General features: G+C 39.9%; 1 protein-coding gene across 2 annotated transcripts in view; it reads left to right on the top strand.

The window, feature by feature from the left end:
• Positions 1–20,528, top strand: part of vldlr (very low density lipoprotein receptor) — a 64,168-nt gene that overhangs the window by 24,120 nt on the left and 19,520 nt on the right. For both annotated transcript variants that reach the window (XM_041960833.1, XM_041960832.1), the window contains exons 4-11: positions 4,347–4,469; positions 7,206–7,414; positions 9,906–10,068; positions 11,545–11,667; positions 12,584–12,706; positions 15,670–15,789; positions 17,384–17,509; positions 19,979–20,150. In XM_041960833.1, coding sequence (XP_041816767.1) covers positions 4,347–4,469; positions 7,206–7,414; positions 9,906–10,068; positions 11,545–11,667; positions 12,584–12,706; positions 15,670–15,789; positions 17,384–17,509; positions 19,979–20,150 — 1,159 coding nt within the window. The remainder of the gene's footprint in view (positions 1–4,346; positions 4,470–7,205; positions 7,415–9,905; positions 10,069–11,544; positions 11,668–12,583; positions 12,707–15,669; positions 15,790–17,383; positions 17,510–19,978; positions 20,151–20,528) is intronic.

The raw sequence follows: 20,528 nt of genomic DNA, 5'->3' as shown, positions 1-20,528 counted from the left end.
ATACTCCAGCTCTTTCACAGAGCAGTCCTCTGTTTTTTGCTGCAGTGTGTCAACACAGCAGGTTGAGTGCACAAACCTGAAAACAATACAAAAATAAATTCTTTACCCCTGGCAGAAAAGAAAACAGCACTACATCTTAGTTTGGGCAAATCCCTGCTGCACTCTTGGATGGGGATCTGTGGCGCATTGCTGCCAAAATGAGAGCGATGCAGTTTGGGGAGTCGTTATAGCACCAGAGTTATTCAAAGCTGTTGGCTGTGTGATGTTGCCAAGTCGTTCCCAAGTTTCTGCAGTGTTAGAAAGACAAAATAAAGTAGGTATGGTGCCCATAAAAGTAGCTGCAGGATAAGCCTAGACAATGGAGTGGAAAAACAGAGGTTAAGTTTTTCCTGGTAATGTTACAGTAACATCCCAGACGATGGATGGAGCTTTGGTTCAGCCAGGACCTTCCAGCTCAGCCAGGACCTTCCAGCTCAAAACCTTGAGGAGGAGCTTATATTGTGTTTGAAAACCTCCCTTCTGTGCCTGTCCTGTCTTCTGTCACCTTGATTTAAATGTTTTTGGGGGTTTTTCAGCCTGTTAGTGTTCGAGTTGATCACCCTGTGTTATGTATGGTCTATCCTTTGTCACACAATACTCAGCTAGGGACTCATGGAAGTCCTGAAGGAATGGAGGCTGGTCTGATTGTTAAACTTTGTTATTTTCACTACATCTTTGAGTGAAACTTACAAAAGTACTGAAAGCAAAATCCATTATCTCCTCCATAAAGTCATTTTATTTCACTGCCATTAATCCTATCATTCCATTCATTTGAAACCACTCTGTGTAGGCTGTAGTTTTCGATTTTCAATTTCACTTCTTAGTACTTTGACCACATGCTTAAATTCTGTATGCTCTAAGACACAGTAGGGTCACATATCTGCAGAGGTAAACGCTCCTACAGCATTAGTTACTGCTTAGGTCTGAATCTGCGGTGAGAGGCTGCTTGAACACTGAGCTGAAGGACTCGCCTTCCAGTCTGTTTTTGTCTCGTTCACTAATCGACACATTCGGGCGATGCCTAAATCACAAGTTTGAAGTGTTTTGGCACAAAAAATCTCTCTGGTCATTCATTTGCGTTTATCATTTGAATGGCAGTGATACAACATGAGCTTGACCAACCTGGCTAAGTGGGCAAAGCTGACCTTCATGCTACAGCTGATGGACAGCTGGTCCACTTCCTGGTACAACTCTAGAATTTCTGTTTGTCAAAAATGAAGATATAGCCTATTTTGATAGTAATTGTTTCTGGCATCTATTGTAATTTTGATAACTGATTTACTGGTTTAGTTCTTTATGATCACATTTTCTGGGTATTGCAAAAAACCCCAGCTAGGACTAACTGAGGCCACTATGTGTGATTTTAATACTCCAGTGGTATCAAAAAAGCCACTGATAGATGACAATGCAAGCCTTTTTCAGTTAATTATGGCCTCTCCATTTCTTTACAACTTTCTCTTAATTAACTTTACTTAATTTCCCATTTTACATTTATTTCTGAATTAAATGTATCCTCCATACCTCTTAAGTCAACATTTTGAAATTCTGCATTAGAGAAGTTGCCTGCTGGGAACTTTAATGACTGAATGTCCTGCTGTGCCATTTGATCTTTCCCTCTTTAGACATCAGGCTGTTCTTGTGTAGATTAAATGCTACAACCTGTGTGTGCTTGTTTCCTCTTACACTTGGAACAGTGTGTCGGACAACTGAAGGTCATGAACAGCATTCCAGTTTGTAGTCCTGAGTGTGTGTGTGAGTGCATGTGTGTGTGTGTGTGTGTGTGTGTCTTAAGTTCCATTCATAGCTACAGTGGTGTACGTGCAGGTCAACCCAACTATTAGAGCTGTTACATCACTGTACTGTTTGACCAGCTGTTGCACATGACTTGGCAACAGGGAATGGAATCTAATCTGTGTGTGTGCGCGTGCATGGATGTGTGTGTGTGTGTGTGTGTGTGTGTGTGCGTCGTACTTTCTGTGAGAAGATGCCGTGGTGGTGTTTACGTCAGGTTTCTTGCATCAGTGTTGAATTAAGGAAGTGAGCTGCAGTTTCTGGTCACTTAGTCACTGATTAAATGACAAGTAGGATGTCAGAGCTGTCCATTAGTGCTCGGGTTACAGCCTGAGTTTGGCCATCTGTGTTTTGTTTACACAGGTTCACACTGTTGTTGTCGGGTGAAAATCTTTGTCTTCAGTGTCAACTTTCATGGGACTAAAAAAAGCAGCTATGGCTTCAAATAGACCACAATGTATAATTAAACCAATAGACATTAGAAGGGTTCATAAAACCAGTATACTTTCAGTCTAAATAGTGTGTTGAATGCATCTGTTGGTATAAAACATTTCATATTACATTTCTGTTGAAATATATTGTGTTGAAACCTGAATGTTTACATCCATGTTCACATTGGCTCAGTCTTCCTACCTGCCTTTTGCTGGTGCATTGTAATGTTGAGGCTTTACCGCCACCCACTGTCAAAGGAACTGAAATGTGTCCGTGGCATCAATCAAGAAATTGAAAGTTGGCATTGAATGCTTGGTTAATTAACACTAATACATTGGACAGGTTGGTGAAGGTGTTGGTTGTATTTGTACCGAGACTTCCATATCACCCTGGCACCATATTGGCATCAAGGAAAGACAGGATAAGTCTTATGCACTTAAAGCAGCTTGTATTTTCATACATTGAGTTGATGTGTAACGCTGTTGTGAGATGGGTAACACACTAGATTTTAGAAATATGGCAGCATAATGTAAACTGGCTCATCAACAAAACTACATGTTCAGTCAATAGTTCACACATCTGTAGGAGCCACTTTTCATTTCACTTGTATCTACTGCTCCACTGAGCAGCTCTTACAAGAGTGCAGTCCATTTTTATGGACAACACTGCTTGTCATTGCCCTCCACAATGGACGATTGCTGGGATACGAGGCAAATCAGGTCTTGAAGCTGGAATGTGTTGGAAACACGTACTATGTGAAAATATATGCTGAGAGGTGGAGCGGTTCCTAATGATGCAAGAATCACTTTATACGCACCCACAGTTTAATCTCCAGGTGGCTGATATTAACAATTGATATGTCCTGGTCTGGACACAATATCAAGTTGTTTAATATTTTTAATTAACAAATGAGGCAATGAAAGAAAAATGCACGGTTGAATACTAAAATATCTAAATCTCAACAAAAAACAAAAAATGGTAAGAAATATCAAATTAAATTCAGCATGAACAAGAAAAAATATGAAAGTGATCTGTATTATGACCAGATGAGTGCAAAATCACAGAAAAATATTTAATATTTAGGAATATTTGAGAGCAGGAGAAAAAATATTTGCTATTTACTTGAAAGAAGCCACAACATTGTTACATAAATATGGTTTTCCAGACCTCAGCTGTTGATGTTCCAGCAAAGTGGGTTATGTAACAGCTTGCAGTTTTCTTGTCTGGGCATTGAGTTAACAGAAGTGAACACTTTGTTCACACCTCATCAAACCTCAGCAAAAAGTCTTCTATTTCCAACACTGTGACCTTATTCTGTTTATATCTATATGTATATGTTTATTTTTTATTTTTTGGCGCTGCTGTCATGGGGAAAATCCCCTCAGAAGGCAACAAGTACAGCCTATGCAGCTGTGTGAAGACACCATACATAATACAGTACAGTATACTTCTGCATAAGACATTTGACCCCGTAGGTATGTTTCTTAAGCACATGTGAATAGAAAACCCTGAACTTGATCCAGGCAATAATTCAGAATTGGTAATGAGAGCTACTTTGAGTCTTGAGTGTGTCCTTGAAGTCCTTTTATTTGCAGACCTTTTTAAACTGTTGGATGCAGGGACAGGCCTTATCCAGCATTTTTTTCTGACTGACACAGTGAAGTTTGTACTTTAACCTTAATCTTAGAATAGTGAAAGTGGTTTCTGAGCAGCAGACATCTTACATAAAATGATGTGGAGAGGAAAGTAGAATTGTGTGTATTTGAGTGATTAATTCCTTACAAAAAAGTTGAAAGAAAAATGAACCAACTTGGACTGAAATATGTTGCTGCCAGTTAATTTTTCCAGTTTTGTGGCTCAGAACACAAAGTCCACTACGTTTTACAGTTTTGTAATAGGACATTAAGTAATGTATGTCTCTCTTAAATGTATTTCCTTGTGTCCAGAGTACCAGTGACAAGTTAGTTTTCTTAAAATACAAAGCTATACAAATAGATTAAAAACATTTGTATGAATCACAGAAAATGAAACACAAATGAAGTGGCGTCTAGCTGACTGTGTATTTTGTGTGTTTGTCCATGCAGACATGAGGACGTGTCGTGTGAACGAGTTCAGCTGCGGCGCCGGCTCTACTCAGTGTATACCCATCTTCTGGAAATGTGATGGAGAGAAGGACTGTGACAATGGAGAGGACGAGGTCAACTGTGGTAGGTGGACATACCCACATTAACATGGGGGGGTTATTTGCCCACGTGTCTGCATTTAAAATGATCTTTTTCAGTTACAGTACACAACACGGTAGAATTTGAACTTTTGAATCAGTTAATTCCTGCATTACAACTAAACACATTTGTTTATTTTGGTGTCATGTAGCACTGTAAGGGAGTAGGCAGTATTAGATGCTGTCCATGTAAGTGTGTCTTAGAGGACCTGGAGGCCAGGCTGAAACTTTGCTGTTTCCCCTAATGGTCCAGTTTTAGAAGTTGACAAGAACCAAAATGCCCTTTCAGGTTTGGGCACCGTAAAGTCAGATTTCCAAGTTTATTACTAGACAGTTGCTGTTAAATAACAAAATGTGTAACTGCAGTGGGAAAGGTCAGAATTTGCCGTGTTGTGCTACGTACAGTTCATATCCATCTAACTTTGATTTACCTGGAATGCTCTGGGATGAGCATGTCAAAGTTGCTGTCAAGAAGAACCAGTGGAGTTTATGCATGTCTCCCATTATTCACATCCTGCTGCAGCTTTTTCCTTTCTTGTCATGCATTTGCACTTGAAAGCAAAGACCTATGAGGACCTACGATTTGGTCACGTGCTTTCTGACCTTGAGTTTACAGATTGCCTGAACGCACCAGTAAACAACTGACCTGTTTAGTAGCACCATCGATTACGGAATACAGAGAGCTGCAAAGATTGTCTCCTGCAAATTTGACCACAACAACGGCATGTTTCTTGGCTGCATTTGGGGAAGACTTTTCCTGTGATGACATATTTGTTCCTAAAATGCATGCATAGTTGCTGCAGCAACCTAACTTCCCTATAGCACCAGATTCACTGAATTAATTTCAAATTAAATCATTCTGGACTCCCCGCTAACGCGTCCTTACAGCTGCAGCTTTGCCATGTACCCTTCTGCCTGATTATACACAAGACCATTATGGCTTTAAGATGATACAGTTTTTCTGAGGTAATCCAAGTACTGTTTATGTAACAGCTGGTACTTGTACTTGACAAACTATAAACTAAAATAATTGGCTCTGACACAACACACTGAATCAACCTGTATCATGCTGTTAAATTTACCCATCTACCCATTTTCTGCCGCTTATCCAGGGCCAGGTCGTGGTAGCAGCGGCCTAAGATAGGTAGTCCAGATGTCCCTCCTCTCCCCAGCAATGTTTTCCAGCTCCTCCTGGGTGATCCAGAGATATTCCTAAGCCAGAAGCGAGAACTTTTAAATGAAGGAAAAATGTGTGATTCAATTGTGTATCAGCTGATACCAGTGCTGTAGATTGTATTGGTGCATCACTGTCTATTTGAACCAATACAGCAGCATGTCACACTAGTTTGTACCATCCTCTCTGGCTGCTAAGATGCTAATCAGAGAAACGAGTTGCTTAATGGGAGGAGACATTTGTAAATTGTCTTGTTTGCTTACATTAGATCTGTGCCTCTTTTGTCCTTGAACTCTGTCTAGCAGAATGTTTTACTGCGGTGTAATATGATGCACATTGTCAGGCAGTAACTTAAAATCCCAGATACCTCTTAAAGTGAGCTGCCACTGGCTCATGTAAATCAAAATCTTACGACCTGCCTCATGCATTCTCTCATCCCTCAGTCATATGACTTCCACCCACTCCTACCACCACTAGTGTTGTGTGTTATCATGGAAATTACAATTACTCAATTCCTGCATAGCAATAAGGCTATGTTCAAGCTGCCAAAAGTATGTGGACACCTGAAAACCATGAGCACATTTCTATCGTTTCTCGGTTCATCTGAATTTATTTTTCCGTAACTCAGGTTTGGCATTGTGCATCAAGCATCTGCTCAAAAGTTCTTGTTTGCTCCCCAGACTGTTCGTGTTACAACTGAGACAAGTGATTTTTACTTACTTCAGCATTCAGCAGTCCCATGTTGTGAACTTTGGGCAGCCGATCGCTTCACGGCTGAGCTGCTGACATTTCCGCTTCACACTGACAGCATCTATACTAGTACCACAAATCTAGTCAGCAGAACTGTGATGAACTAATTTATTTGAAAAATGGCATCCTATTCCAGCATCACATTACTGAGGCAGGGTACAGACCATTCTACTGCAAGCGTTTGTAATTGAGGACTGTGTGTGTGTGGCTTGATTTTATGCACCTGTTTACAAGTGGCTGAGTCAACTGAACGCACTAATTAGAAGAGGCGTCCATATACTTTTGGCCACAGTGTGATGCCCGCCTTATGTCCCCTGATCATTGCAGCTGTAAAAAGCTGTAATTTGTATAGCTGTGCTGTTTATGGTTGGGTTGTTTTCTACAGTGGGACACACAGGGACATCATCCAAAAAACCAGATGAGCAGCAGCAGTCGACAGCCTGTGCTGCAGATGCAGCCCAATGCCTCAGTCCTCGTCACGACAATGAAGACTTCAGTTTACATATGGAAAGCGCTGCTGGTGCATGTAGCCTAGAGATGTATTAATAGTGGATGAATTAAGACCTGGTAATGTGTAAATTGTAACCTATATACAGGATGAATGCTCTGGATAAGGATTTGTTCCAGAAATTGCTAATTCAGTTAGTTAAGAAATTCATTTAAATGATTTGTAGAATGGCTTGTGCGATCTTGTGCTTGCTGTGAATAAATCATGTTTTGTTTTTTTTGTAGCCGCCGAGCCGTTAGCCCTCTCACAGCGCTCTCACATTCTCCTCCCCTCCTGCTAACTGCCTCCAGGTAACATCACCTGTGCTCCGAATGAGTTCACGTGTGCCAGCGGCCGCTGCATCTCTCGGAACTTTGTGTGTAACGGCGAGGACGACTGCGGCGACGGCTCCGATGAGGTGGAGTGTGCTCCGTCCTCCTGCGGCCCCAGTGAGTTCCAGTGTGGAAACTCATCGTGCATACCAGCCAACTGGGTGTGCGACGACGACGTCGACTGCCAGGTAAGAGAGAAACACAATAAAACGGCACACAAACACACACAGACTAATACACTGTGACAGAATTAAGTGAAATATACACACACTCAAAAGCAGATTACAAGTTGTGAACAAAACTAATTAAGAAAGATTGCATTCTTGCATCATCAGAGGACAATGACAGAAGCATGAATGGGGCAAGCTTTTTTTTTTTTTTTTTACTTCGCTTGGACATTGGTTTGGCTATGTACTTTTATTTCAATCATGTATTTATTAATGGCAGCAGGTTTGTTTGGATGGTTGACTGTAACTACTGATTACAATAGAGTTTCAAGACCATGTGGAAGTGGATGTCATTGATGAGCTTACACTGATTCAGCATACTGTATGTTAGACATGGATTGTTCTTGGGAAGCTTTATAGCACTTTTTATTGCACAGTTATACACACACACACAGTTATACATCAACTTTAATGATGTTATTTTCAATTTTAGCGGATTTTCCCGTTCTCCACTTCATAAATCTGCACAGTAATACACGACAAGCTAGCTAGATCAGCCAGTTAGCTTACCACTTAGAGAGGCTAATTTCTCAATAGGCTAGTTACTGCAATGAGTCTTTACCAACTTTACACTCAGGATTTGGCCCAGAGTCAAATGACTCTGCATCAATCAGAATATTTATCGGCTCCAACTCCGATGGGCAGTGATGGAAACATAACACCCGGGTGAACACGCTAGTTTTCCCTCCTTTTCTGGCACGATGATGAGACCAGACCAGAACACGATGAAGTTCTGGTCTGGTCTCCATGCTGCTTTATAGTGTTCCTTTTCCTTTCGTGTTCGTTACATTTAATGTGACACACAGCAATGGAAAAAGAGCAAATTGCCTATTTTTAGCAGTTTTAACACCTTTAAGAAAAACAAACAAAAAAAACATGCATATATACTTAAATTTTGGGTAAAAGACATAAAAAGATAAGGCTAGGTTGTTGTCAAATCTTATACATTAAACACATTACTTCTACTGAAAGAATACAATGATTTACAATGTCAAAGATATAGGTTATAACATAAAATACTGAATTATCAGGTTAAAGTCTTTTAAACATGTTCTGTAGGACATTAAAGAAGATTTTAGTGTCGGTCTTTTTCTGGTTGGGATTTGTCCAACTTGGCAGCACACGCAACCCACAAACACACTCCATCTCGTTTTCTAAGTAGATTTTGCCTCACACTAATGAACTGCAAGGTATGATCTCCCCAGGGCGCGAACACACACACACACGCACGCACACACCGGTTTTGCAAGTTCAATTTTCACAACACCCCGTGGTTATTGACCTGCCTCATACACATACTCAATCTCTGTCTCACACGCACACACGCACACACAAACACACACACACACACACTGACTTTGACACTCCTGACACGTTTTTCACACACGGCAGAACAAGTTCCACTGAGTTGGCAATTTGCTGCGTACCTGTTAATTGGCTGTGTGGTTATCACTGTGACGGCCTCCCAGGAAAATGGAAAAAAAACGATGCAAACGTTCACGCCCACAAATATTTAAAATGCGGTGTTCACTGGGAAGGTCATTTTTACTCCCTCTCACACACCCAGCCGGTCCTGCGTCAGTGTTAACAGTTATGTAGCTTCAGACACACACATTCTCACACTCCATTAATCTGCTCCCACATGACTCAGTGGCTCTCTGAGATGATGAAAGTGTGAGAAACACTTCCTGCTGCTCCAGTTGATCCCATCCTGTCTGATTGCCCAGTTTTAATTCTAATTTAAGTGCTAATCATCCGTGAGATCTGAGCCCAACATGCTCTCTGCCATGTCATCACTGCCCTGCACGTCCCTCAGAGCACCTGTCAATCAAACAAGGGTGGGTTATGGTGCATCTTTGTTTGGATTCCTCCACTGACTGCTGACATCTGCAGTTGGGAGTAACTTGTTAAAAGTAATTGCATTATTTAATTTTTAAAAAATGCGTTACTGTTCTCCCACTTCTTTTGGTGGTAACTGGAAACAAGAGATTCGCTCTTGAACAGTAGTAAATATAGCTGTATAGTATAGCTGAGGCCAAGAAATGTACAGCCATGTCACTAATGGTTAAGACTATAAACCATTACAAAAATGACAATCATGACCACAGGAGAGGGATTCTGACTGATCAGGACAAAACGAGCAGCTTGTACCTAAAAGAGGGCCTACTTCCGTTACATGCATGGTCTAGGTATGAAAAGTCTAGAAAACTGCACTTTGAATATTATGCTGCAGACCGGTCCCTACAACAGGCTGAAATACATTTAACCTCTTTCACCATATACACTGCACTGCAAGAGAGCAAGTCCTGATGACAGCAAAACTGGCTTCACATTTACATGCTCTTATTACCTTTCGAAATACAAGTAGCATCCACTACCACATCAGAAGCAAGAAATCTTAATCGGAGTTTTTCTGGCAAGTGTATGAAAAACTGATCTCTGTCCCCTGAAGGACCAGTCAGATGAGTCACCGTCTCGTTGTGGCCGTCACCCGACGCCCCCAGCCAAGTGTTCGACCAGTGAGATGCAGTGCCGCTCGGGAGAGTGTATTCACAAGAAGTGGAGGTGTGATGGAGACCCCGACTGCAAGGATGGCAGCGATGAAGCCAACTGTCGTATGTACAGACCAGCTGTCATTAACACATTAAAAACCAAGCACTTTAAAGTGATAACAAGGCACATTATTTCTGTCACCACTGCATACTGGAGTTTTCAAACGTGTTCTGTTAATACTGACCTGCTTAGGGATAATAAATAAGCATGCCGAGATGCAGTAAGTGAATCGGTTAGTGGGATGGTCTGATGTTTTTTATCTGAGATGAGTTTGGGAGGTTTTGAGATGTGACCTGTGCCTAAAATCAACGATAAGAACCAGCATAGATAAAAATAACCAAACTTTTGTATCATTTACAAGTAAGTTCTTAGTATTGTAACATGTACATAATTAGTTATAAATCAGATGAAACATGGAAAACACATTTTGTCTTTAAGGATCAGTATTGGAGTTTGAGTTGAAGGGCTTTATTGAGAATGTTGTCTCTGGATTAATTTCAGTTTAAGAAATTTAGCAGTAAATATTTGGAAAAACCAGAGTTTGAGTTTAATCCCTTATGTGTGGCCCTGTCATTTCATTCATTTTACTTTAGTTACTTGATAATTTATCTTCAATTATCCACTTGTCCTGCTACCTCTAAATGAATCCATGCAATGATCAGGATACAGCCATCAGTGTCGTCACAAATTCCAAGAACCCAAGGTCCAAAACCCAAATACAGTGATCCCTCGCTATAACGCGGTTTACATTTCACGGTTTCGCTACTTCACAGATTTACATCGTGCATTGTGTTCTGCATTCTGATTGGCTAAAAAGTCACTCTGCTTCTTCTCTACCTGTGCGTCAATAACGTTGCAGTTTAATATGTACACGTACGTAAAACAGCTTGCCAAATTTACATTACGTACGTGCAAATTCTCTTGCGATTTCGAGTTTTGCCTATCACTATGTTCTTCTCCCGAACAAACACACCTGCACCGCGGGCTTCAAAAGAAGAAAACACTGCAGAGTGGAGTCAGGATGCAGCGGCTCAGTCTGAAGAGCAGTGAAATACACCTGAGTCACTATTTGTCCGACTGTACTTTGTATTTTTTTCATAATCATTTTTAATTTTCTCCCATTTAATCCAATTACTCGGGTCGCGGTGGGCGGTGCTAATCTCCACAATTTGAAGCCTTCTGTTCACATCGATGATTAAAATTATTATTTGACAGTACAGAAGTTTTTTGTTGAAAAAAACATTTCTAAAGTAGTTTAATTTGTGAAACAAATGCTTGAGCCTGTAAAATGGTTTGTTCTTTCTTTTCAATGTATAATAGAGTATTTAATTGTATAATAATTGTAAAAAAACTAAAGATTTCTACTTCTCGGATTTTGCCTATCACGGGTTCTTTTTGGAACGTAACCCCCGCGAAAAACAAGGGAATACTGTATACAATATACAATGATGAAAACAGCAAATCCTTGAATCCAGGAAGCTGGAACCAGATCATTTTGGCTTTTTCACTTGATAAATGATTGTGTGTGTTCTTGGCAGCTGTACGCACCTGTGGACCAGATCAGTTCAAATGTGATGATGGAAACTGTATCCTGGGCAGCAGACAGTGCAATGGCCTCAGAGAGTGCACCGATGGATCAGACGAAGTCAACTGCAAAAACAGTATGTGCTGTGTGTGCGTGTGTCTTGGTGAATGTTGACTGTTAAACTATTTACAATGACATTCCACCCCAGGCTGTCCTGAGGTTCAGAAGCTGCCAGTGAATGTGTGTGTGGTGTCAAGTGTAGATGCTGTGGGCATTAGTCTTTATCACATTCTTCTTCTTCTTGCACATTTCCCAGATGTGTTATTACAACAAAATCCATCTCAGTTTGCATTCAGGTACGAAAGCAGAGTGTTTGTTCACAGAGCGTGATGAGTTTAGGAGGATGTTTTACAAGTATCTTATGCTGTCACAGTCCACTTCAGGGTGTCCTCAGGCAGTATTTTTTGTGTGTGTTTGTACTCATCTAGAATATGATGAAAGAAAGCCAGAAAACAGAACTCTCTGTTTTCGTGTTTCCATGAGTTTGTTTTTGCCACAGCACCTTAAAACTTGACTTTGGCCACAGACTTTAAAAGAGTGAAAGTTTTGCCATTTTCCCACTCATACTGGCGAAAGAGATTGTTGTCACTGTTTGGTTTGACGATACAGCTACCTTTTGTCGTGACTTCAGTTTTTAACCTAAACTCAAGGCTTAGATGATCCTAGAATGACTCAAACTAGTTACAATATTTTGATTTCCTACATTTAAGCCGGTAGGCAGTCTGCTACCTCTATTCTTTCATCTCTCAACTTAACGTATGGAGATCAGAAGGCGATTAGCCTAGGTTAAAATAAAGCCTGGAAGCTTGAAGAAAAGGCTAGCCTGGCTCTGTAAAAAATAAAGATGAACCAATTTAAAAGAAAAGTTATGTCCTGATACGAAATGATGATTGGTACCTTTTCCAAACAAAGGTATTATATGTAAACATTAATGAATGTTGTGTGTAAACAGCGGATGCTGTTGACATGTGAAATTCTTTGTGTGTCCACAGTGACTCAGTGTAACGGGCCGGAGAAGTTCAAGTGTCGCAGTGGAGAGTGTATTGAGATGACCAAAGTGTGCAACAAGGCCCGAGACTGTCCCGACTGGAGTGACGAACCCATCAAGGAATGCAGTGAGTGAAAAAAATTAGATTTACTAGCTATCTTTACTCAATGCTTAACTAAAGCCAAAAACATCCTTTTAGCTGCAGCCTCAGAGTCCCAGCACAACTCATGTGCACATTAGTTATAGATTCAAAACAGAGATTGTCCTCCTGGGGAACGTTTCCCACTCTGGGGCCATTTTCTGACCACAACACTGTGCAGCCTTCTGGAGTACCATTGTATCTGACAGGCCGAATGGTGATGATTTTCTTAGCACAGTTAATTAATTAGGATATTTCACTGGCGCTTACATAAAAGAGGGAATAGCTGAAGAGATGTAGAGCAGTGTGCCTTTGCAGGGAGGCTTTGTTTGAAGACAGATACAGATGACACAACAGAGGATTATCGTGACGGCTGCAGTAATGATTTCTAATTGATAATTATATGATAATTTATTTTTGTACTCAAGATTCTTTTTCTTTGTTTTTTGGAGGATCTGCTCACACATTTTTGTGACAGACACATCATCCCAATTTTCACATGTAAAGCATATGTTACAGTGTGTCTCATGGTGGATTTCCTTTTCTTTTCAGTATCTGTTAGTCAGATATACATCTGTCCACATATTCAATATCTCAAATGCCTCAAATATTAAAGCATGCATTGAATAGCGCCACCATGTGGTCAGTTGTTAAGCATTTTTTTGCATTGGCTAGTAAGTCGTCAACTGTTAGAAGACACATTTTTGTACAGTAAGTCCCTTGGATTGAGCTGATTCAAGTGATATGGGCCTTCCCCTTTGCACCTATACAAGCTTTCTGCCATTTAGAATTTTTTAAGTAAGCACGATCTTAGCTTCTTTTGGCACATATTTCATCCAGTCTTCACTAAACTTGGTACGCAACATATTTAGATGGTTTTGAACCAAACGTATGAGCTCTTTCTTGGATATGGCTTATTGTTTCTTGTTGGTTACTACAATTTTAAGGGTGTGGCCTGATGTGTCGAACAGGCCATAACTCTTCAAAGCTACAGTTCTGAAAATGAAACTCAGTACACAAGTTCTCCATGAGCATAGGCATGACACTGAAACATGATGCCAACAGCCCCACCTTGTGGCCATTAAATAACTTTTTGTACACATCAATCACCAGATGTAAAAGCAGCAGATGCAGCAATCATATGCATTTTCTGCAGGAAATGCAAATATCCCAATTTAAAAAAATTACAGTCCTCCCAAGTCAGTGGCAGAACACATGAGGATTAAACATTTTATTTTTGTATTTTCACATCATTTGTGAATATTTGCACCATAATCTGTGTAAATATGAGTGATCTTGTAGTTTGAGCTGTGATCAACCCACAGCGTGTTTGTCTACTGTACATTTGCACCTGCCATTTGTTAAAGTCTTGTTGGGTTTCCCCAGCTGGCAGCTCTGAATGTTAGCCACATGAAACCGTTCAAACTAGAAATACTTGAACCTGAGTTCCCAGAATGCCGATTCTGTACAATGATGCTGTACACCAATTCAAACCAAAGGGAGGAAAGAAGCTCCAACATTTAGATTCCTCTGGACAGGTCACACAGTCAGTATTCAGGAGACAAATTGCCTTTCAGTAAGTTCAGATGTCTTTCCTGTGGGCAGGGAAGTGTCCATGGTGTGACATTCCTCTCTGTTGGTCATTGATTTGCTCTGATGATATGTGGATTTTTGCATAAAACCCACATCGTGCAGCTTTAATACATCAGCAGTTCACTCTGAGGGAGCAAATAGTGCTTCTAAATAATTCTCTTTCATGGATCAAAGAACTCGGCCAAAAGTGATTACGCTTCACACAATCAGAATACTAAACATCTGAGTCTGGATTGTACTGCAGCTCAGTCAGAGGAAACGATTGGCATGTTATATCGTCAGTTTAATGGATCAAAAAATCTCAGCAATATTCTTTTTATTTTCAAGTGTAGTGTTGCAGCTGGTGTAGAGCTAAATAACATTGTTTTATGTATTGGTGCACTGCTGATGTTGAAATGACAAGGAGGGAACTTGTTTTGTGTTTTTATCAAAGGTCATGGTGAGTAGAAGTTTGCAACGTAGTTGTAGTACAAAGTGCAACAGTATATTAGTTTTAGTAATTTTACAATGAACTGAAGAAGAACTTGCTTCTCCCTTGTCAAAAGTAAAAGGCCTGTACTTGTTCCTTTTTCAGTAGAGGACTCTGAGTTGAATACTAAACTTTTGTTTGTACTTAATCATATTTAACATATTGGGGCTGCCTCAGCTACAATATTTACTGTCTCCCAAATGAATATTCAAAATGATTTTTTGCATTCATAACTGGGCCAGATTTAGATGATAAAATAGAGATGCACAGTATTACTTTCCCACCTATGGTAATGAGCTTTGTTCAACAGCAGAAATAATGAGATAACTAATTCAAGCAGCTAAAAGTTTACTTCCACGGGGTGTCAGAATGAGGAGCTCAGACATCTGGAAGCCATATTTGTGATCACAAAATGGAGTAAACTAGCAAGTCATGCTCTGCACTCTGCTGTTGGGAAATGTTAAATCAGGATAATCAGGTTGCACCTGTCCTGGTTTCCTCTGCTGTCTTGACCAAACAAATGCAACAGTAAATGCTCTTTAATCTTTGATATGTAGCTTCTAACTGTTTAACCTTATAGACTCAATCTGACACACAAAATAGCACCAGAAAATATAACTTTTTATGATATTTCAGGTTAAAGTATGCATATTGGACCATAATCACAATGTACTCAACAGCCTAATTTTGAATCCAGACTGATCTTTGTATCATCCCTCTCTTGTGTTGCTTCCTGTCTAAACTGTCTGGATGAAACCAAAAATCTCAGATGCTGCATTTTATAGCTTTTAGCTGACTGTGAGTGCAACAGAATCTGTCTTGTTACATGAGAACTGTCCTCTTTGTTATTGTAGCTACAGTAAAGCTCTGTTTCCTTTGCATGTTTCAGATCTAAATGAGTGTCTCCTTAACAACGGCGGATGCTCTCACATCTGCAAAGACATGGTGATTGGCTTCGAGTGTGACTGCACACCTGGACTTCAGCTCATAGACCACAAGACCTGCGGAGGTAAGTGACCTTTACATTAGAGCCGTATGAGATGACTGTTGATGGCTGTAAATATTTGCACTGGCACATTTTTTTGAAAATGTGTTTTGCCACTGCAAAACATCCAGGCAATATTAAACTGGCAAGGATATATCAATTTTGGTAAAATAAAATGCCTAATCCAACAGGAACCTCAGGATGGTTGGACCCGGTACAGATAGCCCCAATCCAAAATGCAGAGGGTCCACACAGACACTGGCTGGCATGATGCTTCAAATAATAAATAGCAGCAATTCACTGCATTTTTTTGATAAACACCAAGTGTTCAGAGCTCATGGAGCCCATTTGGATCCATTGGGGTACTAGGCATATTAGCTCACCCAGCAACAGCACAGAGGCCGACTGGATTAGACAGAATATAATTGGTTGTCTAGTTGGGTGTCAGTCACTAATAAATTAAATAAATTAGGTAATAAATTGAATGAATCCATTGTTGCAGCACCTCTGCAAACTATATTCGCATGTTTTTTTGAGATGTTTTTCCTCTTTCTTGCAGGGTGTCAGGTTATTGGACTATTGCCATGTGATTTAGTGAACCCAGTTTTGACAGTTTAGTGTTGCCTAAACATTGACAATATTTTCAACTTTTCACCATATTTAAAACACTGATGGCATTCAATTTTTCGCCAGGAAACAACACTGCCACTCGCTGTTCTCTGACATGCTTTTGTTTCTTGGCAGCAATAAACCTCAGTTGTTTGAAATGTAGATCAGACAGAACTGTCAGACATGACAGCAATCAAAATTAATCCAAAATCAGAATGTCCTTGGCACATTCTTCTTCTGCATGGTTTGAAAAGAAAACCTCAAGACTGGAGAGATGTCAGGCGAAAGATGTTTTGCTATTTTTGCCTTACTTTAAAGAACCCCACAGGCTGGGTCGCACATACTGTACGCTGATGTTCTGACTTGGAGCTGTTTCACTTACAGCTGGTACATGTTGTTACTGTGCCTCTGCAGGGCTCAGTGTGTAATGTGATTGGCTGTGTTGTAATTTTTTGTCTATGTTCAGGAGGATTGAACTGACATTTTTGTTACTGAGCCAATCTTAGCCTCAAACGCTGTAGATATTGAAAATGTGTATAATCCCATCTGGAATGAACCCCACAGGTTGCACAGAGGTGCTTAATCTACCCCCAAGTGTAAAATAACCACTAAACTCCCGTAAATATTTGTATATTTACATTTAATTCTGATGAGAGCAACTTTTTACTGAGCGTTCTGGCAAAACATCAACAGCAATTATAATTAGGTTTAATTTTCATTTTGTGTATCCCAGTCTCACATCACTGTTCAATCTCATGCAGTAGGAATCATGGGAATGTTTCAGAAAAGTAATTGTTTTAAAAAAAAAAGTATAATTTCATGAAAGAGACCTTGGGTCTAGACAGGATTTCAGTAGTTTCTATTGCAGAGCCGTGCGCAAACGTCAGATTACCCCAACTGAAGCATTCAGCAGACTTGATTAATTAAGCACGTCAGATGGCAGCTGTATTTCCTCTGTTTTCTCTTCCTCATCCCTCCCTCTCCTCTTGATCGCTCTCTCTGTGTACAGACATCAATGAGTGTCTGAACCCTGGCATCTGCAGTCAAATCTGCATCAACCTGAAGGGAGGATACAAGTGCGAATGCCACAACGGCTACCAGATGGATCCGACCACCGGAGTCTGCAAGGCTGTTGGTGAGTCAACAGCTGGGTGGGAATTAGGGCTGTCAATGAATATTCAAAGTTCTAATTTACACTTTAATCCATACATTCCATAGTGTATTATACATTACATACATACATACATTATACATTCCATTCCAATTATATATTATTCCAGTGTGGGAGGAAAAAAAAGCACAGTTGCAGCTGCATTCACTGCATGACAGACAGGGTCACAAAACCTGGTTCCTCCTAACCAGTAATAGCGTTTTTGTTTTTTTTTTTTAAGCGTGAAAGTCCAACATATTTAAATGTTTCCTGTCATAATCTCCTGTTTTAAATAATTTCTGAGTTAGATGTGGAAATATTTCAAGACTTTATTTCAACCAAACCAGAGTTAGTGATGATTGTTGGAACAGGGTAAAGTTTTGGTGAGTTTATTTTTGTCTTAGACATGTTTGAATTAAGTGTGTTTTATGATGATAAAATTACAGTTTCTGTAAATAGAGTCTGGTGACTTTGGTGAAAGCGTAAGAACAGCAGCTTCTGGTCAAAACAGATGTCACTCTTTAACAAGATAAAAACTTGGAGGTTGGGACATTGTGTAAAACAGAATGTGATATCAGCCTCATTGTTTTTTTTTTTTTTAATATATGTTTATTCTGAATTTGAAGCAGCAACATGTTTCAAACAAGTTGGGACAGGAGCAACAAAAGAACAGGTTGATTGGTAACAGGTGATAGTATCATGATTGGGTTTGAAAGGAGCATCCTGGAAAGGCTCAGTGGTTCACAGCGAGGATGGAGCGAGGTTCAACACTTTGTGAACACATGATTGTATAAAGGATGTTACTACATGGTTCACTGTTGTCGCTAAACACAGTCTGTTTGCAAATGACTGCATTCTGTTTCTATTTGTTTTACGCAGCATCCTAACTTTTTGATGTTGGAGTTGCAGTACAAATATTTTTTTGATAGATCAAGGTACTGCAGTCAGCCACACCGCACTGGACTACTGTCTGACTAAAGGTGTTTTTAAAGAGGTGGTGATTGAACTGTATGGTCATTGAGGCTGTAGTCTGTGGTGCTGTTGTATTGTGTTATAAGAGAGGGGTTTCTTATAATTTGTCCCCTCATTTATCAATGCAGGTAGGTAAAACATAAAATGGGTTCAAACAAAAACAGCACATTTAGACTTTCATGAAGATGGCATTTATCACTGGACTGTTGTATTAGATTGCTTTAATTTTACATAAGGGAAGTGACTAAACTGGCAAATGAGTTTCTAAAGCTTTCCAGTCATGAACAATTCCTGTGTCCTTGAAAACGATTGGCTGTCGGAGTAGTTCTCATCGTGTATTCATTTGTCCAGCAATGCACTGCCATAGATATCACAAGCTCCCACACAGTGTTTTTTTTTGTCCTAAAAGTTATGTATATAACTTTTAAAGTGGTGTGGTGGGTCTCATTTTCTGCTCAACATTCAGCTTTTCACAAAACACTCTTCTGCCAACATTCAGTTTTCAGAGGAGCCCAAGAGGATCTCTTGAGCCACTTTTCTTGGATATCCCACTGGTCTCATTGTGAGTGAGAGTGACCTAATTTGTGACTCTTTTAAACAACACTAAGTAAAACTAAAGTAATACACAAAAATGGTTTCATTCAGACATTTAAGACCCTGGTAATCAATTTAGGGAGACCCTCATTTTCAGTCAGCCAATAGAGGGCCATTATTGAGTAATGAATTAAAGCGTCCAAGTGATGTAAGAGAATCCAGTTTTAGGTCATGTCAATCCCATGAGACGGCTGCACTAGTGCTAAAAACAGTCTTTACAAGATCAGCACTGGCACGAGGTACCTGAAGAGCCAGCCAGTCACAAAAGTGAGTTAAAAGTGGTGATAAATGATGGGAAAAAGTGATCAAAAGTAATTATTTTATTTTAAAAAAAGAAGAGTTTGAGTAATTGAGAAACATGCAAATCATATATTGCTATGGTAGAAATATCCTTTTTTTTAAAAAAGAAAATTGGCAAGCCCGCTGACAGGCTGAGAACCACTGTGGTCATGCACACTGAAATCATTGTTTAACCTGATGATTAAAAGTCTAAATGTTCTCCTTTAAATCTAAATGTGGGCAGGTTAATGGGTGAAGTGAACAAAACCTGGGCATATTTGCAAACAAAAGATGCCAGAATCTGAAGCTATAGAAATGAACCGTTATAATTCAGCTCAGTTATCATCAGAGAGGCTCTGGAGTTGTTGGTCAGATGGAGATGATGTCATCCTCTAGTCTGGTGATCACATGCTGTTTGAGAGTGTCTGCCATAAAAAGACTTTTTTGTGTTGCCTGTTGACAAAGACCATCACTGTATCCATCAATCTGATGGTGTTTTGTTGTTGTTTTTTTTGATTGAATGATTTGTCATCAGATCCTGTAAACCCGTATTTATATTGTATCTCTTTCTGGCTCTTATTTAACTATGACTTTCTAAAATGTCTGCAGGTAAGGAGCCATGCCTGATCTTCACAAACCGCCGTGACATCCGTCGTCTGGGTCTGGAGAGGAAGGAGTACACTCAGATTGTGGAGCAGCAGAGGAACACAGTGGCTCTGGATGCAGACTTTAACCAGCAGATGATCTTCTGGGCTGACCTGGGCCAGAAGGCCATTTATAGGTAGTTTACACACACCGAACAGTCGTGTAGAAACATTCAGAGCAACACGACAAAAGTTGTCCCAAGGTTTTCAGAGATGCTTCTGACAGTTTCTACAGTTACATTCAGGTTTGCTCAAATACTTTTTCATGTTTTGTAACATGATGCAAACACGGTAGCTGCATGAAATAACTGAAACATACATGACTGTCATTGTGAACACTTGTATACTCAGGAACAGTGTGTTTCTTAAGATGCACAAAGTGAGTCCAGACTGACCCTTTTTTAAAGTTTTTTAAAACCTTAAACCTGGGGTGGATTACTATGAAATTTGGTCATTTGAATTTGGAAATTCATAATCCCTACAGCATGTAGCCTGATGATTTCATTTTTGTCAGC

The sequence above is a fragment of the Chelmon rostratus genome, chromosome 19 (genome assembly GCF_017976325.1).
Source record: "Chelmon rostratus isolate fCheRos1 chromosome 19, fCheRos1.pri, whole genome shotgun sequence".
NCBI classification, from domain to species: Eukaryota; Metazoa; Chordata; class Actinopteri; order Chaetodontiformes; family Chaetodontidae; genus Chelmon; species Chelmon rostratus.
This window is presented reverse-complemented; position numbering and strand designations above follow the sequence as displayed.